The 21,520-nt window shown below is 44.8% G+C and overlaps 1 protein-coding gene across 1 annotated transcript in view; it reads right to left on the bottom strand.

Annotated features, from left to right (window-relative positions):
* The window catches only part of nr6a1a (nuclear receptor subfamily 6, group A, member 1a), a 70,742-nt gene extending 51,427 nt beyond the window's left edge, over positions 1 to 19,315 (bottom strand). Inside the window, exons 1-2 of the mRNA XM_060053989.1 lie at positions 19,015 to 19,315; positions 2,516 to 2,563 (exon numbers count right to left, since the gene is read on the bottom strand). Coding sequence (XP_059909972.1) covers positions 2,516 to 2,563; positions 19,015 to 19,081 — 115 coding nt within the window. The 5' untranslated portion in view covers positions 19,082 to 19,315. The remainder of the gene's footprint in view (positions 1 to 2,515; positions 2,564 to 19,014) is intronic.
* Between the last annotated feature and the right edge of the window lie 2,205 nt (positions 19,316 to 21,520).

Here is a 21,520-nt window from a genome sequence, read left to right as displayed (position 1 = left end):
ATGTGAACCAGACAATGATATTTGCGTTATGGTCCCAATATAGCCATCACTAAAGAAATTCCACTCTACGTTTTAAGATTTTAAATAAATATGTCAATAAAATAAATCGCAAACAATAGGTTATATAATTAGTCATTCATTTAACATTAGTTTCTTCTTAATCAGGTTTTCGTTAATCAAAACATAACTAATGCTAAAGGTACCAGTAAAATCTTTGATAAACACCATTATCTCATTGCCTAATAGCTTTGCAAAACCAACAAAAATAAACCTCTCATATATACATTGACTTCTTTCAAGCTTTAGTCAATTTTTTGTGTAGCCCTTAACTTGATTTAGAGTCTAAAAGGACTTCACAGGCCACCTTCACGCAGAGACAGAGAGATGAACCTGAATCAAGTGATTATTACTTTGCGTTTTTGATTGGATCACTGAGGGCCAGGAGGCAGCCATCTTGCTCCTACAAGAGCCACCCGGGGCCCAGCTCTAAAAACCAGCTGTTGCCAACTCCACTATTTGGCCCCTGACCCGGATTTGACCCTCTGAATGGGGCTGTTGGACATTCCCACTCCTCTGAAGATTTTACAAGCCCCGAGAAACACTACACATACACACACTATCCCTTGACCTTAGCGTCACCCTTGCCCACTGTGTGTACCAGGACATCTCTGCTGAGGGGTGAGAGACGGATCAGACAGTCAGAGAGAAAGAAAGAGAAAGAGTGACCAAACGAGAGAGAGAGGTTGAGAGACAGAGGCAGGGAGAGAGAGAGTGCTGGTCAGGCCACCCCCTCATGTTTACAGCTCATTGGCCCCTCAGCTCCATAAATCCACAGCTCATCCTGAGCCCAGCAACAATCCAGCTCTTTCTTTACGTGCACACATTTAATAGCTTCTCCTCCCCCACACTCCAACCAAGGTTTATAGAGGCCCTGGATGGCCTTTCAGGTGTGTGTGTGTGTGTGTGTGTGTGTGTGTGTGTGTGTGTGTGTGTGTGTGTGTGTGTGTGTGTGTGTGTGTGTGTGTGTGTGTGTGTGTGTGTGTGTGTGTGTGTGTGTGTGTGTGTGTGTTTGAGAGAGAGAGGTCAGAGAGGAGTCATGGTGAGGTCAGCATGGGTGTGTTGGCAGTTTCTGAACTGAACTGAATGTGACCTCTGACCCCAGAGTGCGACGCCACCTGGCACCGGGCCGAGGGCGGTCACTGGCGACCTGAGCCTGAACCTGGACCTTAACATTGGACCAAACCCCCCCCCCCCCGACCAATTCCTGCATGACCCCAACCACATCTTCTTCCTGTCTGACCCCCACGACAGCCTCCCTAGCCGACTACATTTCCTCTCCAACCCTCGGCAAATCCTCCTCATTCCTGTTGGACCCAGACCTCTTCATCGCTTACCAGCTTAACTTCCTGTCGGAGTCCCAGCATTTCCTGTCTGAAGACCAGCCCTTCCTCTTCCTATTTTGCAACCACCACTTTCTCTCCAGGTCTGATGCTCACAACTTTCTGTCTTTCGCATGACAACATCCTCTCTGGCCACCGGAACTTCCTTTTTGACACCATCACTTCCTGGCTGCCTAATACCTACTGCTCTCTTCTGATTGGAGAAGGCCAGGTTGAACTTTCCATTTTAAAAATCAAAACGTGGCCACTGCCAGGATTCACTGCTATAGAGGCTCTGCATATAGAGACCATGCAATATGACAAATTCATAAGCAACCTATGGAATGTATCATTGCTCATAGTGGCACACAAAAAAAAGCCAACAACCTACAGCATATTACCGAAATTAGACACACGTTAAGTAAAATTAATTTATTATGTTATTATGTTAAATTATGTATTTGTGTGCATCCAAGAGTCTTGAATTTTGAAGAAGGTAACAAAGAGGAAGAATTTGTGCCTTTGGTTGTGCCAGGGTAGCAATTTGGAGAGTTAACTCACTACATTTAGTGACTTAATTTAGCCACCATTTCTACATGTTATACTAGGCGTATCCATATAATTGCGCTGGTTTGCTCTTGATGTTGAGGAGCCAAAGATTACCCGGGCGCTATCGTTGAATAATACTGCCCTCTTGTGGATTTAAAATAAATGTAACTGCATTGTCTCAGTGTGCAATTGTTCCGCTAGAGGGCAGGCTTTGCTTAGATGTTTTTGGCCCTGCCAACCATAACATATTTATAAGAACCCCTTCCGGTGCAACCGAAACCCATCAGTTTTACATTTAAATCCCATGTGATCGAAGGCAGCCCTGTTTGTTTCTAACAACACTAAAGAGATATCTTGAAATTGATTTGAATTGCCTGATTACGTGATGTTATTAATTGAATGCATGATGCGGTAGACGTTTGCATTTCTCCTAATTTCTACATAATGTATCAACAAAATAGATTCTTCAATGACTGTTTAATTAGGTAGGTATTATTGACAAAAAAATTGCTGATATGATATATATATACCCCTCACTAATCTCATGATGGATGAAAACGAATTGTGAGAAAGTTATTTGAACTCACCCAAGCTGTCATTCTGCTCCCCTTCTAGCGCATGGTCACCGTAGAAACCTGCAAGAAACAATACACACATTAGGAAAATCAGAAAACACGTACACACACACACACACAGGTGGGTACCTCTCTATCCCTCAAAAATACCTTGATGTGTATTATATTGAAGTAAATCGGTGCCATCGGATTTTGAAAATAAAAAGCCATTGAATTCCAAGCACTGAATATTTATGCATTGAAATAACGTATCTGGATTTTTTGCCCCTGAATTTAACTCATAAAATTGTCAATAAATAATTTTCAGCTTTATTTTTCAATGTTAAAAAAATTCTAAATCAATAATCAGCGTTAAGAAATTCAACTTAGATATTTTTAATGTTTCCAAATTCAACATGGCAAAGTCAGCTGCAAAATTCACGGGACCCAAGGAAGAGCAATCGATCCTAGATGCTAGATAGCGGTCAAGCAAGGAGAGCAAACGGGTGTTACACAGAATTCTGCTTCCCACTGAAAAGTGACCCCAGGGGGCGCTGTTGCACATTTTCTGCAACATGCACGAGTTTGAGGCGTAGACATTAGGGCTGTAACGATACAGAAACTCACGATTCGGTTTGTATCACGATTTTTGACCCACGGTTCAATACATCCCACGATTTTTTTAAATTTAAAAAGCATTTTATTTAAACAACACTGATATACCAATTAACTTTATGTAACATTTGATAACAAATAATTTGACAGATTTGAACAGAAAGAATACTATTAAAGTAGGCCTATAGCTAAATTAATAAAGAAATAAACAAAGATTGCAGTTGGAGGATGCTTTTTGCTGGTAGGCAAAAACCCTCAACTGTTTGGTTGGTTTAGTCAAATATCCTTATTAGCGCTTCTTATTAGGCTATGTGGCTTAAATAATGACATAATCAGGCCGTATAGAATACAACATGTTTAATAGCCTAACTTTCAATAGATGGGGAAAAACATGAACGTCTTTAACATGAACGTCGCAATAACGAGGCATAGTGTTACGAGTAGCATATGTGTGTGCGCGAGATTGGCAGTGTGCGTATGCGTGTGTGAGTGACGTCAGCGAGTGAGTGGACGAGCGAAGAGAGCGAGCGGTAGCGCGTGTGACTAGTGAAGAAGCGAACGAGTCCGGTAGAATAAAGTACCCATCCTGTCAATAATCGGTGGCCGCTTCATTCCGACCTATAAGCAGACAAACTGCCAGTCAACTCCCACTCTGGATAAATGTCGTTCATATCGCATATGAGGACAATCGACGGCTGTGGAGAAATGCAATCCTCCGTAGCCACGGAGAGCGGTCATCACAGAGAGGGCATCTCGTCGCATACTTAAGGCATAGGGGGGGGCGCTGTCAGCAGACTATTATTCAGACAATTATTAGCAAATTTCAATCGGACATTTTGACCGGAGAGTTAGAAAGGGCATATCGCGCTTCTGCCTCCTCACACCGCGAGACAGGTTTGTGGCTTTGAGTGTCGCGATTTCGGTTTCGATACGCGTATCGTTACAGCCCTAGTAGACATGCACGCCTTGCTTCCGCTGGAACTATAAGCTGCTGCCGCTTAAGTTGCCCAATACTGTCGGCTCTGTGCTCTCGTTCCACAGTGGGCTTCAGATCGCCCCAGCAACACCCCAAATGTAGGCCAAGGGACCTCGGATCGCCCCAAATTGGTGCCCGAATGAATTGGGCTCCTTAACCCAATACAATTACCCTTACGCTGCATGTAAATCCAGCCAGGTCAGTGCAATCTCACACGCAGTTCACATACAAGCGTTAGTTCATTGTTTATTTCATAATGCAAAAAAAAACAAAAAACGGTGTGCATTATAACAAAATATGAATAAAATATATGATCCCCCCCCTCACCTTGATATTAAATGTGCTTAATTAATACATTATATTTTATTAGCATTTTACAGACCGATACAATGGATAGGGTGTTTAGTAAGGTCCACCACCGTCTCTCCCCATAAAAAGCTGCAGTCAGTGTTTAATGACGTTGATTTACCTTTGAGCATTTCCAATTATAGGCTACTGTGTAAAATGCTGTTTAGACCTAACGTTTGTAAGAAAGAACCAGCGAATGACGCTCTTGTTCCCGCTCTCCTTGCTTGACTGCGATCTAGCATCTAGGATGGATTGCTCTTCCTTGGGTCCCCGGATGTTAACACTGAATTTCATACGTTGGATTTTCCTTTGTGACATTGAAAATACTTTTTGACATTGCAAAATAAAAGGTGAAAATGATTTGTTGAAAATTGTAAAGAGTTGTATTCAGAGGCAAAAAAAAAAAGATATGTTATTTCAATGCAAAAATATTCAGTGCTTAGAATTCAATCGCTTTTTAGTTACAAAATCCGATGGCACAGATTTACTTCCAGAATAGTAGTATAATGTTCATTGTATTGGAATAACAAACGATATATCTATAACACGAGATGATAATACGTGAATAATTAAGATCAGTCCTTCTGTGTGAATTTCTCAAAAGGGAGAACTAATTAGAAATAGATTCAATCCTGTAGAACGGAATAATTCTTTACAAAAGGCTTCATTCTTTAAGACTCTTTGAGGATGAACGACCAATACTTGATGCATGACCAATAGTTGATGTATGAGCTTCTTTTGATCAATAGAATTACCCCCCCCCCCCCTCCCTTGTGTTGACCGCCCCCGCCATAGCACAGTATACCCTCCCCTTTGTCTCCGGCGTGTGCCTGGTGTATGGAAGCCCAACGCCATCATCTCCAGCTCCACTAGGACACGCCATCTGCACATCACCCACCACCCCACACACACACACACACACACACACACACACACACACACACACACACACACACACACACACACACACACACACACACACACACACACACACACACACACACACACACACACACACACACACACACACACACACACACACACACACACACACACAGCCCCTTACAGACCCACACTACCCCTAACAGACTCACACAAACACACTAGCCCTACTCACACACTGCCCCTTTCGAATCTCTCTCACACACACAGCCACTTACAGACTCTTTTACACACACACACACACACACACACACACACTAAGCTCCATCATACAGACATCCACACAGATCTGAAGACCGCTCGCCCCCCCCCCCCCCCCGCCCTAACCCAGAGTACCACCCTGCTATCAACAGCTGGACACCCCCTGACCCGACACACGCCAACCCAGCCATCCCCTGAAACCCCCGGTCAACAGTGGCATATGTTCTCCCTAGAGCACACACACACACACACACACACACACACACACACACACAATGTGTTCAAAGGCACGTGCCCCATTCACGGACCAACATGCCCCACAGGACAGCACGTGTGCCCCAAGGAGCTCAGGGCAGTGCACGGTCCACGTGCACTGAAGCACGCGCACGCCTTATGGAGCGGCATTCTGGCAGAGATCCAATGATCACTTTCCGATCACTACATTAACCAAGATCCTTCCAGTCCCAGGTATTAACACAAACACACTTTCTCACCATATTTCATACACCTGCCGTTACCACTTCCAAATCGCTAATATTAACAACGTACTGCTGCTTTTGGACCCCCCAAAAAATATTATATTAAATTAAATAAATATATCTCCAATAACTGCTTTTAGCAAGACCTTTAAAGGTATAAGACATCTTTATACGTTATACATAAACATACAAATACATTTGAAGTCATTTTGTTACTATAATTTCGATTTCATCTTAAATCACACAGCAAACCCTCGCCTTACCACAGGAATCGAATCAACAGAATGAAGACACTGTACATTTCATAAACAAATCACTCAGATATCAAACAAACGCTGATATCTTTCAGCTCTTGCCTAATAGAAAAAACATGATAATGTGAAACCTTTTAGGCCTCATCTGCTCAAGATGCTTATCTCCATGACAACAAGGAGGATATCTTAATTTCATGTCAAGGCGGCCACTAATTGCAGGCTGAATGCCTTATCAATAATAATTGATGACACTTCCCCAATCAGAATACGCATCAGCCTGACACACACAAACACTACGGTAGCGTTGTGATGAAAGGGAAGAACCACATTTATTCTTTAAACATGGTTCCGTAGGAGAACTTTTGGTATATCTATATATATATAGCCAGTTTTTATCCACACTTACCTCCACTGTACATATCTCTTCTTTTATATCCCATTAAGCCTTTTTTCAGACCCCTCCCAAACACGACCAGGAGTAACAGGAGAAGGTGCAGGAGAGCCAGGAGGTGTTAGTGGACAATAGACCCAAGGACCAGAGAGGAGGAGGAGAAAGGATCTCTCTCTCTCTCTCCCTCTTTGCTTCAGTGTGTGGTCTCTGCTGCTGTCCCTGCAGCCTAGCGAGCACTCCCACCCCAGGGCACACTCCTCCTCCGCTCTCGGTCTTTGTGTGCATCTTTAACCTATGACCTTTAAATCCTCAGCCCCAGCCCCCCCCCCCCCCCACCCCTCCGACACAGTCGCCTCATCATCAACACACCACCCAGACCGCGCCCGATGCGGCTGCCTGTGTCAGCGCCGCTGGGGTGCCTGGGACGCGTTACGGAGGCAGGTGTGCAACGCCAGCCATGGCCAACATGCCCATCATCGCGGCGCATTCAATTGTTCCCAGTTCACCGGTTCATGCGCGGGCGTTGAATGAATGAACATACTAGTGTCCGGCGTCTGAAAGGCTGAAGACGGGTAAGTTACTAGAGGGTATGATGCTTGTTTCCGTGCGGGTTTACCCGTGCACACATACCGATTAAACTACGATTCAATACTGGACTTCCCGACTCTTTAGGCCTAAAAAAAAAAATGTGTTTGGTTCCGGTTTCCGACCGACCCTGTCAATTTATGTGCGACCCAAATTATTTTATGAGCTTTAAAAAAAAAAGCTCTTTTTTTTTTTTTTTTATGCAAACTATAATCACGTTTTGGTACAGCACCTCTTCATTCTGTACAAGGATGAGCGAAATTTTTCGTTTTTAAATGAAAACAACCTACCTATCATTCGCTGCCGCTGGAAAAAATAAAATAAATTCCCTACCTACCCATGACCTCAACTGACAACCAACAGGAACCAAACTTTTTTTTTTTTTAGGCCTTACACAATGCAGAAATCTGCACATAACACTAAAGGAAAAAGCAAAATAATTTGGTTTAATCAGGATTCAAACAGGCTTGCTTCTATTTAAAACGTGTAAACAGACTATACACGTTGTATAGATGTGTGTACTGGCTTTCCATAAGTCAGCGATTGGTGGGTGCTTGTAAGGGGGGCGTGTGACTAGACAGAGGCCAGCGATGCTCCATAGAGACGGCGGCGTGGAGATCATGTTCTCCATTGAGAGCGCAGCCTCGGTGGCTGCGGCGGTTAGAGCCACGGACCCACCGTGCAGCGGGTGATTAATGTGCATGCAACATACCCCGTTCTCTTTCAAAGTACAGCATGTGAATGATACGCGCCCCCCCCCCACCCCCCCCCCACCCTAACCCCCCCTCGTCCCCAAGGCCATTAACATCGCCTCGTGTGTCACTCCCAACTGCTCCCCACCAGAACCAACCCGGACCCCTGCCCCCCCCGCCGCCCCCAGCTCGGACCCCAAGCCCCCCCAGTACGAGGGGGACCAGGCCCCTACACCCCAGATGGCCAGGGTTCCGCTTGGCCAGCCGAGGGGCACGTCTCCCCGCCACCCGAGTAGCACTGGCGGCTGGCCAGCGGCCACCGTCTATACCTTCCCGCCACGCGGCCAACTCCTCCCCGCATCCCCCTCTCATCCACCCCCACCCTCACCTCCCTCATCCATCCTTCCCTCTCCCTGTTCCTCCTCGCCATTCATTTTCCTATCCATCCATGCATCCTTCTCTTCCTTCATGCCTCTCTCTCTCCCTCTCCCGCTGACCCATCTATAAAACCCTGTCCCAAATTTAGGAAGACGTTGGGGGATGGTGGAGAGGTGGTGTATGGTGGTGGTGGTGGTGCAGCGGGGGGTAAAGAAGAGTGTGGGGAAGGTGGGGGAGGAGGGGAAGAACAGGACCGAAAAAGGAAGGGGTTCATGACAGAGCAGGTGAGTGATGAGTCAGCAACCGAGTCTCCATGACGGACGTGCTGACGACGCGATTCAACAACAACAACATGCGCCCCTCGCCCCCCCCCCCCCCCCATCTACAGTTAGATAATACAGTACTGGTGGGATGTGAGCCATGTCAAATCTCACCAATCGATCAGACCCGCTACCACCCCCCCCCCCCCCCCTCCTAGCCCAGTGACGGCGGTGAGATGGATGGGAGGAAACGTTGAACAAACAGATACGCCATTGTCCCTGCTACGTTGGAAGGTAGGTGTGTGTGTGTGTGTGTGTGTGTGTGTGTGTGTGTGTGTGTGTGTGTGTGTGTGTGTGTGTGTGTGTGTGTGTGTGTGTGTGTGTGTGTGTGTGTGTGTGTGTGTGTGTGTCCTGGGGCAACACTTGATCTGTTCCCCTCTCGACGGAGGAGTGGAGTGTTGTGTGTGTGTGTGGGGGGCGGCAGGGGGGGGGTCTTGGAGAGGCACACTTTGAACAGATGGAGGGGGTCTATGGGGAAGACCACCTGGTACAGGTCATGTTTAGCAGTATGTTGTGGCGCGCTGCTTGGAGTGGTTCTTTGAGGACCTGAAGGAAGCACTGCCAGGGCTCCTGCAGCGACTAACAGTTTAACATTTTTTTTTATTCCTCACCTGAAATGCAAAGTTGAGGAAGCCTGATTGTCATGCATATCATGGCCATTAAAAATGTCTATGTTGTTCACTGTCGCACACATGACCAACCATCGTTAAACTTGAAATGGAGGTCATCTCTAAGCCAGGGCTCCAGAGTGCGCCTAATTTGGGCGCACATGCGCCTAGAATTCGGGGTAGTGCGACCAAATATTTTATTTGGGCGCACCGGTGCGACTGAAAATGTATCTGGTATAATTATTATTATTTTTTTTTTTTTACAGAGCAGTCTATTCATAATATTGTAATGAACACGGAAGAGGCAGTGAAGGAAGTTTTGATTAGACAGCGATTTATTAGATACCTAATAAACCGTTGGAACACGCAAGACCAGTAACAATAGCAACGCCGGCAAACAAACCCGCAAAGCCCAATCCAGGGGCCTGTACTACGAAGCTCGATTAGAGGGTTAACTTAGCGAGGTATGTTGAGCTGAAAGCCTGGGTTAGCTGTACCATGAAAGTCGATCTCTTTAAGCGTCACTGTATCACCATGGTGACTTACGCTCGCAACCAAACCTGGTCGGGAGCAGCTTTTCAGCGAGTCTACCCGGAGATCGGCTACTTATATCGGCGTGCGCAGCTTCCTAGCCCCTCCTCCGATAATGGCGTCACCATTTGTGGGTGTTCCCATGGACCTCGGCGCACTTATCGTACAGGCGTCTCTCCGGAGACAGAGGGTTTTTCGGGACAGAACCGATCCCTTGGCATTGTCTGACGATATTCTTTATGAGAGATACAGCTCAACAACTCAAAACTTGGGTGCACCATAAATACGTGCTGGTGCACCCAAATAAAAAATGTAGGCGCACCAGTGCACCCAAGGAAAAAGTTAGTCTGGAGCCCTGCTCTAAGCGGTTCCTGCAGATCTATGCACCGATAGGACATCGTCCGGCCATTGGTCACTTCTCAGCTCATGTACGTAGTTCTAGTGGAGTTCCATTCAGGATTGGGCCAGAATAAAATATTTAAAACCGGTTTGATATTTAGTCAAACACCGAATCATGCCAGTATATCGATCTCTACCACCAGGTGGCGCGCACGTGTTCACAAAGACGGCGGATGAAAAGTGCAGCATAAGTTTTACCATGCTCAGCCATCGCAGGACGATTTCTTAAAGTAGAAGACGTGAGGGACCACACAACCAGGATAGATAGAGATATATTTAACTTGTTTTTAAGCTAAGGAAATTATTTTGTCTACACAGTTCCCCACACAGTAACCAATTCCATTCCCCACCGTTTTGGACACCAACAACCCAGTCCTGATTCTCAAAACCAGAACTCAAGCAAATTGCAATCGCCATCTCGTCATTAAAAGAGTGACTCATACAAACATGGCTTAAACGAACATTGTGGATGGTGGTTTAATTTCCAAACATCCCATAAAAATTCCAAAGAATTATCATGGACAAAGTTATGGAGATGGTTGTGTTGAAGCATGAGTAAGACTCGTCCATTACCCAAATCGATCACACCTCGTCGCGATTTCAGCAATAGGCCACGTTTGATTTTTCCTGAATATCTCATAATGACAAATGCCAAATAACTTGCAGGAATGTTTGAGGTCAAGACCCATCCTTCAGCAGCAGGTAGGGGCGAGCTGCCTGCTGCTGGTAGCTCGCCCAACAGCAGGCGAGCTACCAGGTCGACTGAACATCCAACCAACCATCCTTTACCACTAAACGAGACCGTCCAAGTCAAATCAGAACGATGCAATTTCAAATGATACCCAATACCACTAGCCCGCTCCCCTCCATCCCCTCCATCCCCTCCATCCCTACCCCCCAAACCCCTCCTGTCTAGGGGTGACAAGGATCCCAACTAGCCATATCCTCCAGCACCCCCCCCCCCCCCCGACAGATTGTGTAGGAACTCAAGTGTTGACTCCACAGGCTGCTCCACCATCATCCCTCTGACCCCCAGAACGACCCCTGACCCTGTGGTGTAACACGGCACAACCACAATGTCTTCTCTTTTCTTCTTCCCCTGCCACCGCCCCCGCATCCCGGCGGAAGCATGCGCCCGTCAGGCAGCGTCAAGTTCAGCAACAACAGAACCCCTCCTTCAACAGTCCCACACTCTCTTGGGGCAATCAACCAGGCCCTACACTCTCTCCTCCTGGCTACCCACTAGCCCCTACACTCTCTCCTCCTGGCTACCCACTAGCCCCTACACTCTCTCCTCCTGGCTACCCACTAGCCCCTACACTCTCTCCTCCTGGCTACCCACTAGCCCCTACACTCTCTCCTCCTGGCTACCCACTAGCCCCTACACTCTCTCCTCCTGGCTACCCACTAGCCCCTACACTCTCTCCTCCTGGCTACCCACTAGCCCCTACACTCTCTCCTCCTGGCTACCCACTAGCCCGTATTCTCACTCCTCTTGGCTACGCAGAACATATCCTCGAGCCGTCCACCGCTGTTGATTTCGAGGGACCAATTTTGAGAGCGCACACTATTTATGGCTGGCTCGATCGATCCCGAAAGGCATTCCTGAGCTGAAAAGGGCCATTTCAGCTGCACACTGCTCTTCGCATACACACGCGCTCCTCCCTCACCTATCTTCCCTCTCTCCGCTTGTCAGAAGGCCCCCCCCCCCCCGATGGAAAACCCTACCGGACTAAAACGAAACCTTTCTAAACTGAGAAGAAAATACAGTATTCACCAAGAGGAGCAGGGGCAGACGTTAACCGCCATTACTGAACGTTGTCTTCCTTTTAAAAAAAAATATATAATTTTAAAAGTGGCCTTTCTGTGCATGTTGCATGGAATGATGTCTGCGCGCCCGGGCGCGTGTGTGTGGGTGTGTGATTATTATCAGATGCTGGTGGACCGGGGCGGTGCGCTGGGCCCACTCAGCCGGGCTGTAAAACACTGACCCCCGACCGGATGAAAGGAAACGAGGCCTTTGAGTCCGTCAACCTGTGGTGACGGAGGACCCCCGTCCCCCCGCCTACACTCCCCCACCCACCTCCTCAAAACAAGACAACAAGAAAGGCCGTGACCACAGCCTGACCTCCGAGACTCCACACACACACACACACACACACACACACACACACACACACACACACACACACACACACACACACACACACACACACACACACACACACACACACACACACACACACACACACACACACACACGTGTGCGGTGTACATTAAGGTAATGAGTAGTCATGGGAAGGATTAGGCTCCGCCCACATAGTTTAGCAGTTGGCCGTCAAGTGGGCGGGGAGGAGGAGGAGGGGCTTGGCAGTTGACTGTGAAGGAGCCTGCAGTGGATTGACACGACAAGCTCAGCTGCTGGGCCAAACTCACCCTCACGCTGACGCAGACTCCCGCATAGGACCAAATCGGCTTCACGACACAAGCACGGCCTCAAGCTTTCTCTCATATAAAAATGAGAGAACCACCTCTGATGGTGATGATAAGTGTGAAGGACCAGCGTGAAATAATGTGCTTTGGTTTGTTCTGAAAGAATAATTGCTATAAAGTAAAAAGCAACGCGCACACACACACACACACACACACACACACACACACACACACACACACACACACACACACACACACACACACACACACACACACACACACACACACACACACACACACACACACACACACACACACACACACAGGCCAAGAGACAAGAGACAGGCAAATACAGAGACAAAGAAAGGGACAGACAGAGAGATTTTTACTGGACATACCAAGTTCAGAGTTTTACAGCTGCCCATAAAGTCATCCAGCCAAATTCAAACTCAAATTGAAAACGTTTATGATGGCTGGCTACTGACGTGTGGCATACCACAGAGTACTGACAATAGTACTGTACTAACACACCCGCTTGGCCAAATGTCTCACACACACACTCTCCCTCTCTCTCACTCACACACACAAACTGTAAAGGCAGAAAATGGATGTTTACGACCCGAGTCTCACACACACACACACACACACACACACACACACACACACACACACACACACACACACACACACACACACACACACACACACACACACACACACACACACACACACACACACACACACACACACACACACACACACACACACACACACACACACTCTAAATGCCAGCTGCTGATTGGCTGTGGCCAGAAGTTGAGCGCTGGGCTGTGAAAGGCTGCTGGGGATCAAGTGAAGGTTGTAAATACCTTCCTGGGTCATGCAGGGGTCAGGACAGAGATGCTGTAGCAGGAGCAGCATCTCATGGGTAGCTCCCAGCACGCACACACACACACACACACACACACACACACACACACACACACACACACACACACACACACACACACACACACACACACACACACACACACACACACACACACACACACACACACACACACACACACACACACACACACACACACACACACACACACACACACAACCAAATACACATACGTCCCAGCTACATATAAAATCCAATACACACTCTGAGGCTGTGGTGTATCGGGGCGGCAGCAGGAGAAGAAGGACCCCAACAGACTAATCAGGAAGCCTGATTCTATTCCGGGGGGAGAACTGGAAGCCCTAGTGGCCGGCCCCAGAGAGGAAGATGCGGTCCAAGCTCCTCTCTATCCCTGAGAAGGACTCCCGCCTGCTCCAGAGAGTGCAGTCTGAACGGAAGCGTACGTTCAGCCACAGACTCTCGGCTGCATGGATGTTCCACAGGAAATTCTTTATCCCTGTGGTGCTCCAACTCCTTATTGCCTCTCACTACCGGAAGTCAGTGAGTGACACTGAACTCTGCATTTTTGATTCTTATTCAACCTAAGTCACGTTGAAGCCATTTCACTTTTTATCTCAACCAAATGACATGCAACATGCTTGAGACATTTTACTAAGCGTCAGACAGTTACTTAAAAACGTTATTATAATATAAATATATATATATATGCAATACATATATTGAGCTGAGCAACTGTAACATTTTCCTCTTGAATCAATGAAAGATCAATAGAATATGTGCATCTGAGCACCAAACACAGGAAAAATATTAGACACAATAAACTCCACATACACACAACCAATAACACAATCACACTCACACAAACAACTGTAACACAAATTTGCTGTGTCACTGCTAAAAAACATATGATCACAACTAATGTGTCCTGGCTCACGGTTACCATGACCTAGGGATTCATTTCAAATTGTGATATGATTTTGTATACTAATTGATCCAATGGGGAAATAAATGTTAAATATAACAAACTCAACTTGGACATTTGTGGGAGTAATTTTCGGTTTATTTAAGGGTTAGGATACAATACCCACAGTGCAGTGTGTTGTTCTTCTGATGTATGCCAAATGGCAGCATGATAGGATATCGTAGCAAGCATGTAGCTAGGATACTGTGTTTCTGGTAATGGTAAGGTAAGTGACAAAGGTAATGAGGTCATAAGAGGGTTAGGCAACATGTTTCCTATCCTTAACATATAGGCACCTATATATAGAACATTGAAGCTATATTGTGATGGTGTTGGGATCGGCTCTGGTCTAATGATCGGCCATCTCCTCCAACAGAGGCAGATATGACCACTGCCATGCCTGTTGCCTAGCAACCCTTAGGTCAGAGGGATGAAGGACCATGCAAATCCCTCCTCTCTGCACGGTCAGAAGGCTGGACCCTGGTTTTATGGTCCATCTACTACTGCCAATCAATACAATTTAGAATGCAACGATACATTTACAAGTTTTATATTTTTAATACTTATATTCATTCCCTTCAATGCAAAAAAATTGGGGATGTAAATTATAGAGTATAAATAATTTACCCCAAAATATTTTTGATAAACATGATTCTGAAAGTACTTTTATTTCTAATCCTAACCGAAATCAGAAAAACGTGTTGGGGTATGAAGTAAATGGAAAATAATATTACCAAATTAAAAAAATTTCATTCTAATAGCAGTGGAAGAGGACAAGACTATGAATCAATCTAAAGCATTCTAGTTTCAATAATACCATTTATTTATTCGAGTGATGAAAATGCCTTCAATTCATACTGTATTTATTAAATAGCCGAATGTGTACATTTTCCTGAAGGTAACGGCTTGGTGGAGGCGCAAGTTGGCATGTCCAAACATGTCCATCTCTGCACTGTGGTCTGTCCAGACACAACATCTCCACGACAGTCATATCTCCACGACAGACATATCTCCACGACAGACAGCACGATACAGCTAGTCCGAGTTAACGGACTCTGAGTTCATTTTTAAGAACCCATAACACGAGAGGGGTTGTCCAAAAGGGAACACAGAAAGCTCAATATAGCAAAGAGGAGAGCGCCAGATGATAAGGGGAAGAGGGTTCTACCCAACTAACCCCTCTTGGTCTAGTTCTTGGTATGAATTTAGGTCAATATAATCAATTAATATAATTTGATATTTCAGGCCGATTGTTAAAAGATTGAATACAAAAATATTAGAGCTGTCAGTTAAACGCGTTATTAACGGCGTTAACGCAAACCAATTTTAACGACGTTAAAGATTTTATCGCGCGATTAACGCAATTATTTTATTAAAAAAAAATAAAAAAAACTTTTTTTTTTTTTTTTTTTCTTTGCCTCAAAACAAAGAAGCAGTAGCCTGACTGCAATGTTCAAATGACATTTGTTCAAAGCAGTCGTTTAATTGCACTATAGGCTCTTTTTTTGTATCGTCCTGTTTTGATCAGTATATGCCAATGTTGTTATCAATAAAAAATCATTTGCACAAGGCAAGCCGATGCACTTCACCAAATTGATAAGAGAATTAAAATGAGAAGAATTATGGGACAAAAAAATCAAGGGATATTTAGCATAGAAAAATAATTTGCGATTAATCGCGATTAATCGTGAGTTAACTATGACATTAATGCGATTAATCACGATTAAATATTTTAATCGCTTGACAGCTCTAAAAAATATATATATTTGTTTTATTCAATATTTTTATGCTTGTTATATTTTTTCCATTAGTTTAGATAAAAGAACAAGTTTAAAACTGATAGCGGAGGACATTGACGACTACCTATTTCTTTACATCTCAGTTGGTCTGTTTGATTTTGAACAAAAATATGAATACAATTTTGCCTTCCTGAAATGTATATTATTTTATTTACAAAATTAAATCTGCAAATGTGGTGTCAATAACTCCCCATGTTTTTTAATTCATTATGTCAAAGACTACACCAACCAGCATGAATAGACTATTAATCAAATCAACAAAATAGCAGAGACAAGCTGGTTTAATAAGATAACTTAAAATCAAATATCCAGTGTATCATTTTAACCTGTACCATCTTTGATGTTGAAATCCTAATCAGTGGAGAGAGAGACGAATCAGAGGGATAAAGAGGAAGAGACAAGCATAGATAATGAGATAGAAAGGAGAGACCGAGACAAACAAAGAACGAGAGATAAAGAATGAGAGACAAACAGATGCAGAGAGAGAGAGAGACAGAGAGACAGAGAGAGAGAGAGAGTCTTGCTGACGCAGGAGAGTGTAAGGAGGGATGGGGGGTTAAGTGAAGAAGACATGATGGATCACATCTGCTTGTTTGTGTGCCCCCCCCCCCTTCCCTCCTCCTCCACCACCCCACACCCTATACTGTACCACAACCCCCCATTCAGCCTCACCACAGGGGGTCCACATCCTGGCCCTCCCACCCACCACTCAGCCTACCCACCCCAGGCACCGGCCTCCCCACCCCCAGCCACAACCTCCCCACCCCCGGCTCTACCTCTGCAGGGAAGGACAGTCCTGGAAACCCTCTCCCCAGCCAACCACCAACCACTTACCCACCCACCCACCCCCGCCCGCCCCTGGATCACCGTCACCGGCCTGACAAAGCACTTTCTTTCTCCAACCATCGTCTCCCGGACCCCATCAGAAAGCAGCATCAGGCCCCGGAGCTAGTTTACCCCTAAATATCCACCACCGCACCCACCCCTCAGAGTTCAATTACATTAAAACAAGCGCCCCATTGACCACACAGCAGAAAAGCCAAAGTTCTGTTGCCACGGGTCAATGTATAGATCAATGTAGATTGAGTTTAGTCTTTAAATCCGTTTACGGGATAAAGGCAGCAATCACCAATAAGCTGTGGAAAGTATGGCATAGCACAGAGGCATGGAGCCATTGTTTAACACCCACGAGTTTGAGTGGAAAGCTAAGGTCCAGCAGATAAGCTTTACTGTCCGTGCTAGAACAGCTGTTGGGAACCTGGTCAGGAGGGAAGGGCTCTCTTTGACCCTTCACAGACACACACACACACACACACACACACTTTCTGTTGCTGCAAAGAATGCAAGGATTCCAGATCTAGCAGTCACATTCATACACTGATGTCACCTCCCACTGTCTTTCAATAAAGTAACTTTAATCCGCATCAGGTATTTTTGATTACATGATAAAGAGAGGCTTCTTGTTATGTATATTTGTTTTGAGGAAGAAGAAAAGGCCATTCAAATGCATGCTGTATTTTAAGTTAAATTAAGTGGTATAGGGCTTAGGATCAAATCCCGGGGGATAAAAAGGGCCGACATTGACAATACATTTAAAAACAAAAGAGACATTCTCCCAGCGACGGTATGCATCACGTAACAGCCTCTGGTGTCACCACGGCCTTCATGTATTCGGTTTAGCCTTTATGTAAGCTCTGGTCCTTAATTTCCATTAGATCAAGATCCAAAGTGTAAGAACATTAATCTGGAAATTTCCCCACATCTCAAAGCACGCTCACAGAGTTGTCGCCCGACCGAAACTGCAACGTTTCATAATTTAAGATTAAAAACAAAAATATATATTTGAAGAGATAAAGCGTTCATGTTTATGGAAAGGTCGGATCATTTGATAAAATCATCCCACAGAGGTAAATCGATCAGAAATTGTTAATCGTTAATCTATCGTTTCGTTTTCTTTGATTTACACAAACCCTTATGATTTATGTGAACATGATGGTGGCGGCCTGCTGTTTAAAGCGGTTATATCCAACCGAGAAACCCAACTTTGATATGTTAAAAAACCCTTTTATAATGTGGAGACTTCCCCCGTTTTTGTGGCGTAATTGGGAACACCGGATTTTGTGACTACACTCAACAGCTTCGCCAAGTTCAAAAGTTCAGCTTTTACGATCTCTGCCACCCCTCGCCCAAACATTCCTGCTCTGTTCCCAGCAAAGAAAATCCCACACTCATCACAATATATCCTCTATACTCTTTACCACGTACAACGTCCACTAAATGTATGCAACAACCATGATCTTATGCGTTGGAAATGCCACAACATTTTGCATCAACCAAACTGCGCTCAGATCAAGTGGTTATAAAAGTGTGGGCCCAGATGGGATTAAGCGTTAATTAGAGTAACAAGGGTCATTTGTTTCGTTGCATTTTTTACACCAAAGGTAAAGCGATGAGAGGAAATGCATGAACGCAACAACAAGCCAGTTGTGTGTGTGTAAATTGCAACAGGCCCATGTCAATTCCAATAAATAAATACATGTCTTCTAATAAAGCATAATAATAAGGAGCGCAAATAAAGATGAATTCAAGCAGCGGTGAACCGGCTCGAGTTAAAAGTATGCCATGTGGTCTGAATAAAGAAATTAAGTAGCGTTGTGTTGTGTTTGTGTTTGAAGTAAACCTCACTGCAGATGGAAGGATCTTCACCTACCGTTCACGGACTTCGCATTGTTTCTGTCGGGGTACTCGTACCCGTTCGCCCTCTTCTCCACCTCCATCCTCCTTCATGAGCTGCGGCGTCTTCTGTGTGCTGGTGGCTCCTCTGTTGGACGCTTGCAACTTTGATATTCAAATGGCTGGATGATGTATTGCGGAAAGCTGCGTGATGAGTCCGTCCGCGGTGCTCAGTGAGCGGATCGCGGAGCCATGCTTGTGTCAGTCAGCGGGGAATATCTCTCTCTTCACACACACCCCACGGCCACAACACATACACGCACAGGTCTGATTACGCAACGACGCGCGATAGGGTACGAATGCATTGTGGGTTATGGGGTTCCTATAGGGTCATCGGAGAGCCATCTGTAGTCTCACAATTGTGCTTAGAATTTTCTCCGATCGAGAAACGTAATCAACTAACTAACTAACAATTAACTTTGACTTTTCTAAAGCAATTAAAAGCTTAGGCCGTAAACGCAAACCTCAATCGCCGTTCAGAGTAAGACAATGTGGCAATTTTCATTAAAAAAAAAGGGGTTAATATATTGCATATAACCATAGAGGCTATTTCAAACCGGTGCTATTAAAGATTTGTATATTTGTATTTATTTTATAGCGCCACGACAACACCAAACTGGAGAAAAATGCGTTGTCGTTTCGGATTCGAAATGGTTTCTAGTTCATCTTTTAATGAATTTCAAATCTAGACATATTTCTTTCAATATTTTTCATTGGTAAATTGAGTATTGCTTTGTATCATCATGGGGCTGCTCCGCGTGTCGTGCAGGGGCCTCTAGGCAAAGTGAGAAGCAGGGGCCACTTTGGATGGTTCTGTTTGGGGCTAACAGCAGGGGGCGACGGAGGTTCTAATTTAATTTTTACTTTCCTAACATGAAAACGACGACGTTGTCTACCGTGCATTTCCATATCTGCATTTTATATCATTCCTCCCCCATTTTTATAATTACTCATCCACATTACGTAGATAATGCATTGATTTTGAATCTCAGAAAATCCTTGATTCATGAATGTCCTGGATAGATGATTATCAACAGGCAGCATTGAATCACAATGTTGAATTCTCTCGTGGCCCATGTTCCTCTTCATATGAATAATCCTGCTGAGTGACCTCCCAGACCTCCACCTTCTCTAGCCTTGACCCTTCATCAAGCTTTGCCTCAGTCACACAGGTTAAATGCAATGGAAATTGTCTTTCCATTGTTGGTTCCATCTAGCCTGGTCCTACCAGACTCGTAGCCTACTTCATTTTATTTGCACAGAGAGTCTCGGGACCCACTCAATTAACTAAAGTTAACTCACTTGAAGGCGGGTGTTGAAGTAGGCTATAAAACTATTGGATCTGCAGTGCCACTCTGGATCTGCCATAACCAATCGCTTACGTTTGGTCGGGAATCACATTGCGTGCAGGCTATAAACAAATCAAACACCGTGCGTGATGATGTTCGTCAACGAGAGCTGACTTTAACGTCATTGTTCTCAGCTACTCCCTCTGTTCGTTGATTGGACGCACAAACTGTGGACGGAGAAAACCCACTAACATACCGCAGAACCAGACGTACTGAAGGGAAATTAAAATTGAGCGGAAGTACTTAGGCGGGCGGAGCCAGGCTAGGTTCCATCTACTGTGTTCATGAATATAAATAACAGTTAATTGCTTGGCACTACATTTATTCAAGCATCAAGGAACACTGGTGGACCCCAGAAAGATGCCCATAGACTTGTTAGATAATGCTATAATAGTTATGGATATTCCAAAATATAGCCGTGGCAAGTATGTTGTAAAACAAATAAGCAATAAATGTACCTTCAGAAAACAAAATAAATTGAAAAGTTTGTTTTAGGTAATGTGTAGGCTATAGAGCCCATTAATACAGCACAGGTAGCTAACGAATGTCACGGGTAGGGTTCAGAGAAATTAATCATATAATACAATCAAAATACAATTAATATCCATGATTCAACATTACTGTCCGTTCACACAAATCAAATCATCAACAACATAAAATAATGTCGGACAAAGAAGAACATCTGACATAATATCATCTGACATAAGAGTTCTTCAACTTAAACTGTAGGCCTATGTCTTATATTAATAATTAAAAAAGAATGATGAATAGTAAAAGGTTGCTTATTTTAACAAAAGCTACAATTGATATAGGGCTGATCATTTGAGATGTATTTGTAAGCAAACTGAGCTAGAGAGTTAGAGTTGCAGTTAAATTAATTAAAAACAAATTTGAATGGCCCCTGGGAGGCGCAAGGCTATAGGCTTTTTATTCTTATTCTTACTATTTTCATATATTTTAAGTTCATCATTTGAGTAGCCTATTTGTTCTTTCCCTGGACCATTCAAAATACCTTATGCCAGCAACAAACGTGAGGTGTCCCTGCATGTCGCTCTTTTCCAAAAAGCCTATAGCAACGAGGGAATATTAAACCAAATATTGAAGTCACACCGGTAACTCCAATAGAGGGACTGT

This window comes from Gadus macrocephalus, chromosome 6, assembly GCF_031168955.1.
Source record: "Gadus macrocephalus chromosome 6, ASM3116895v1".
Taxonomy (NCBI): domain Eukaryota; kingdom Metazoa; phylum Chordata; class Actinopteri; order Gadiformes; family Gadidae; genus Gadus; species Gadus macrocephalus.
Note: the sequence above shows the minus strand (reverse complement) of the source record. Positions and strands in the feature narration are given on the sequence as shown.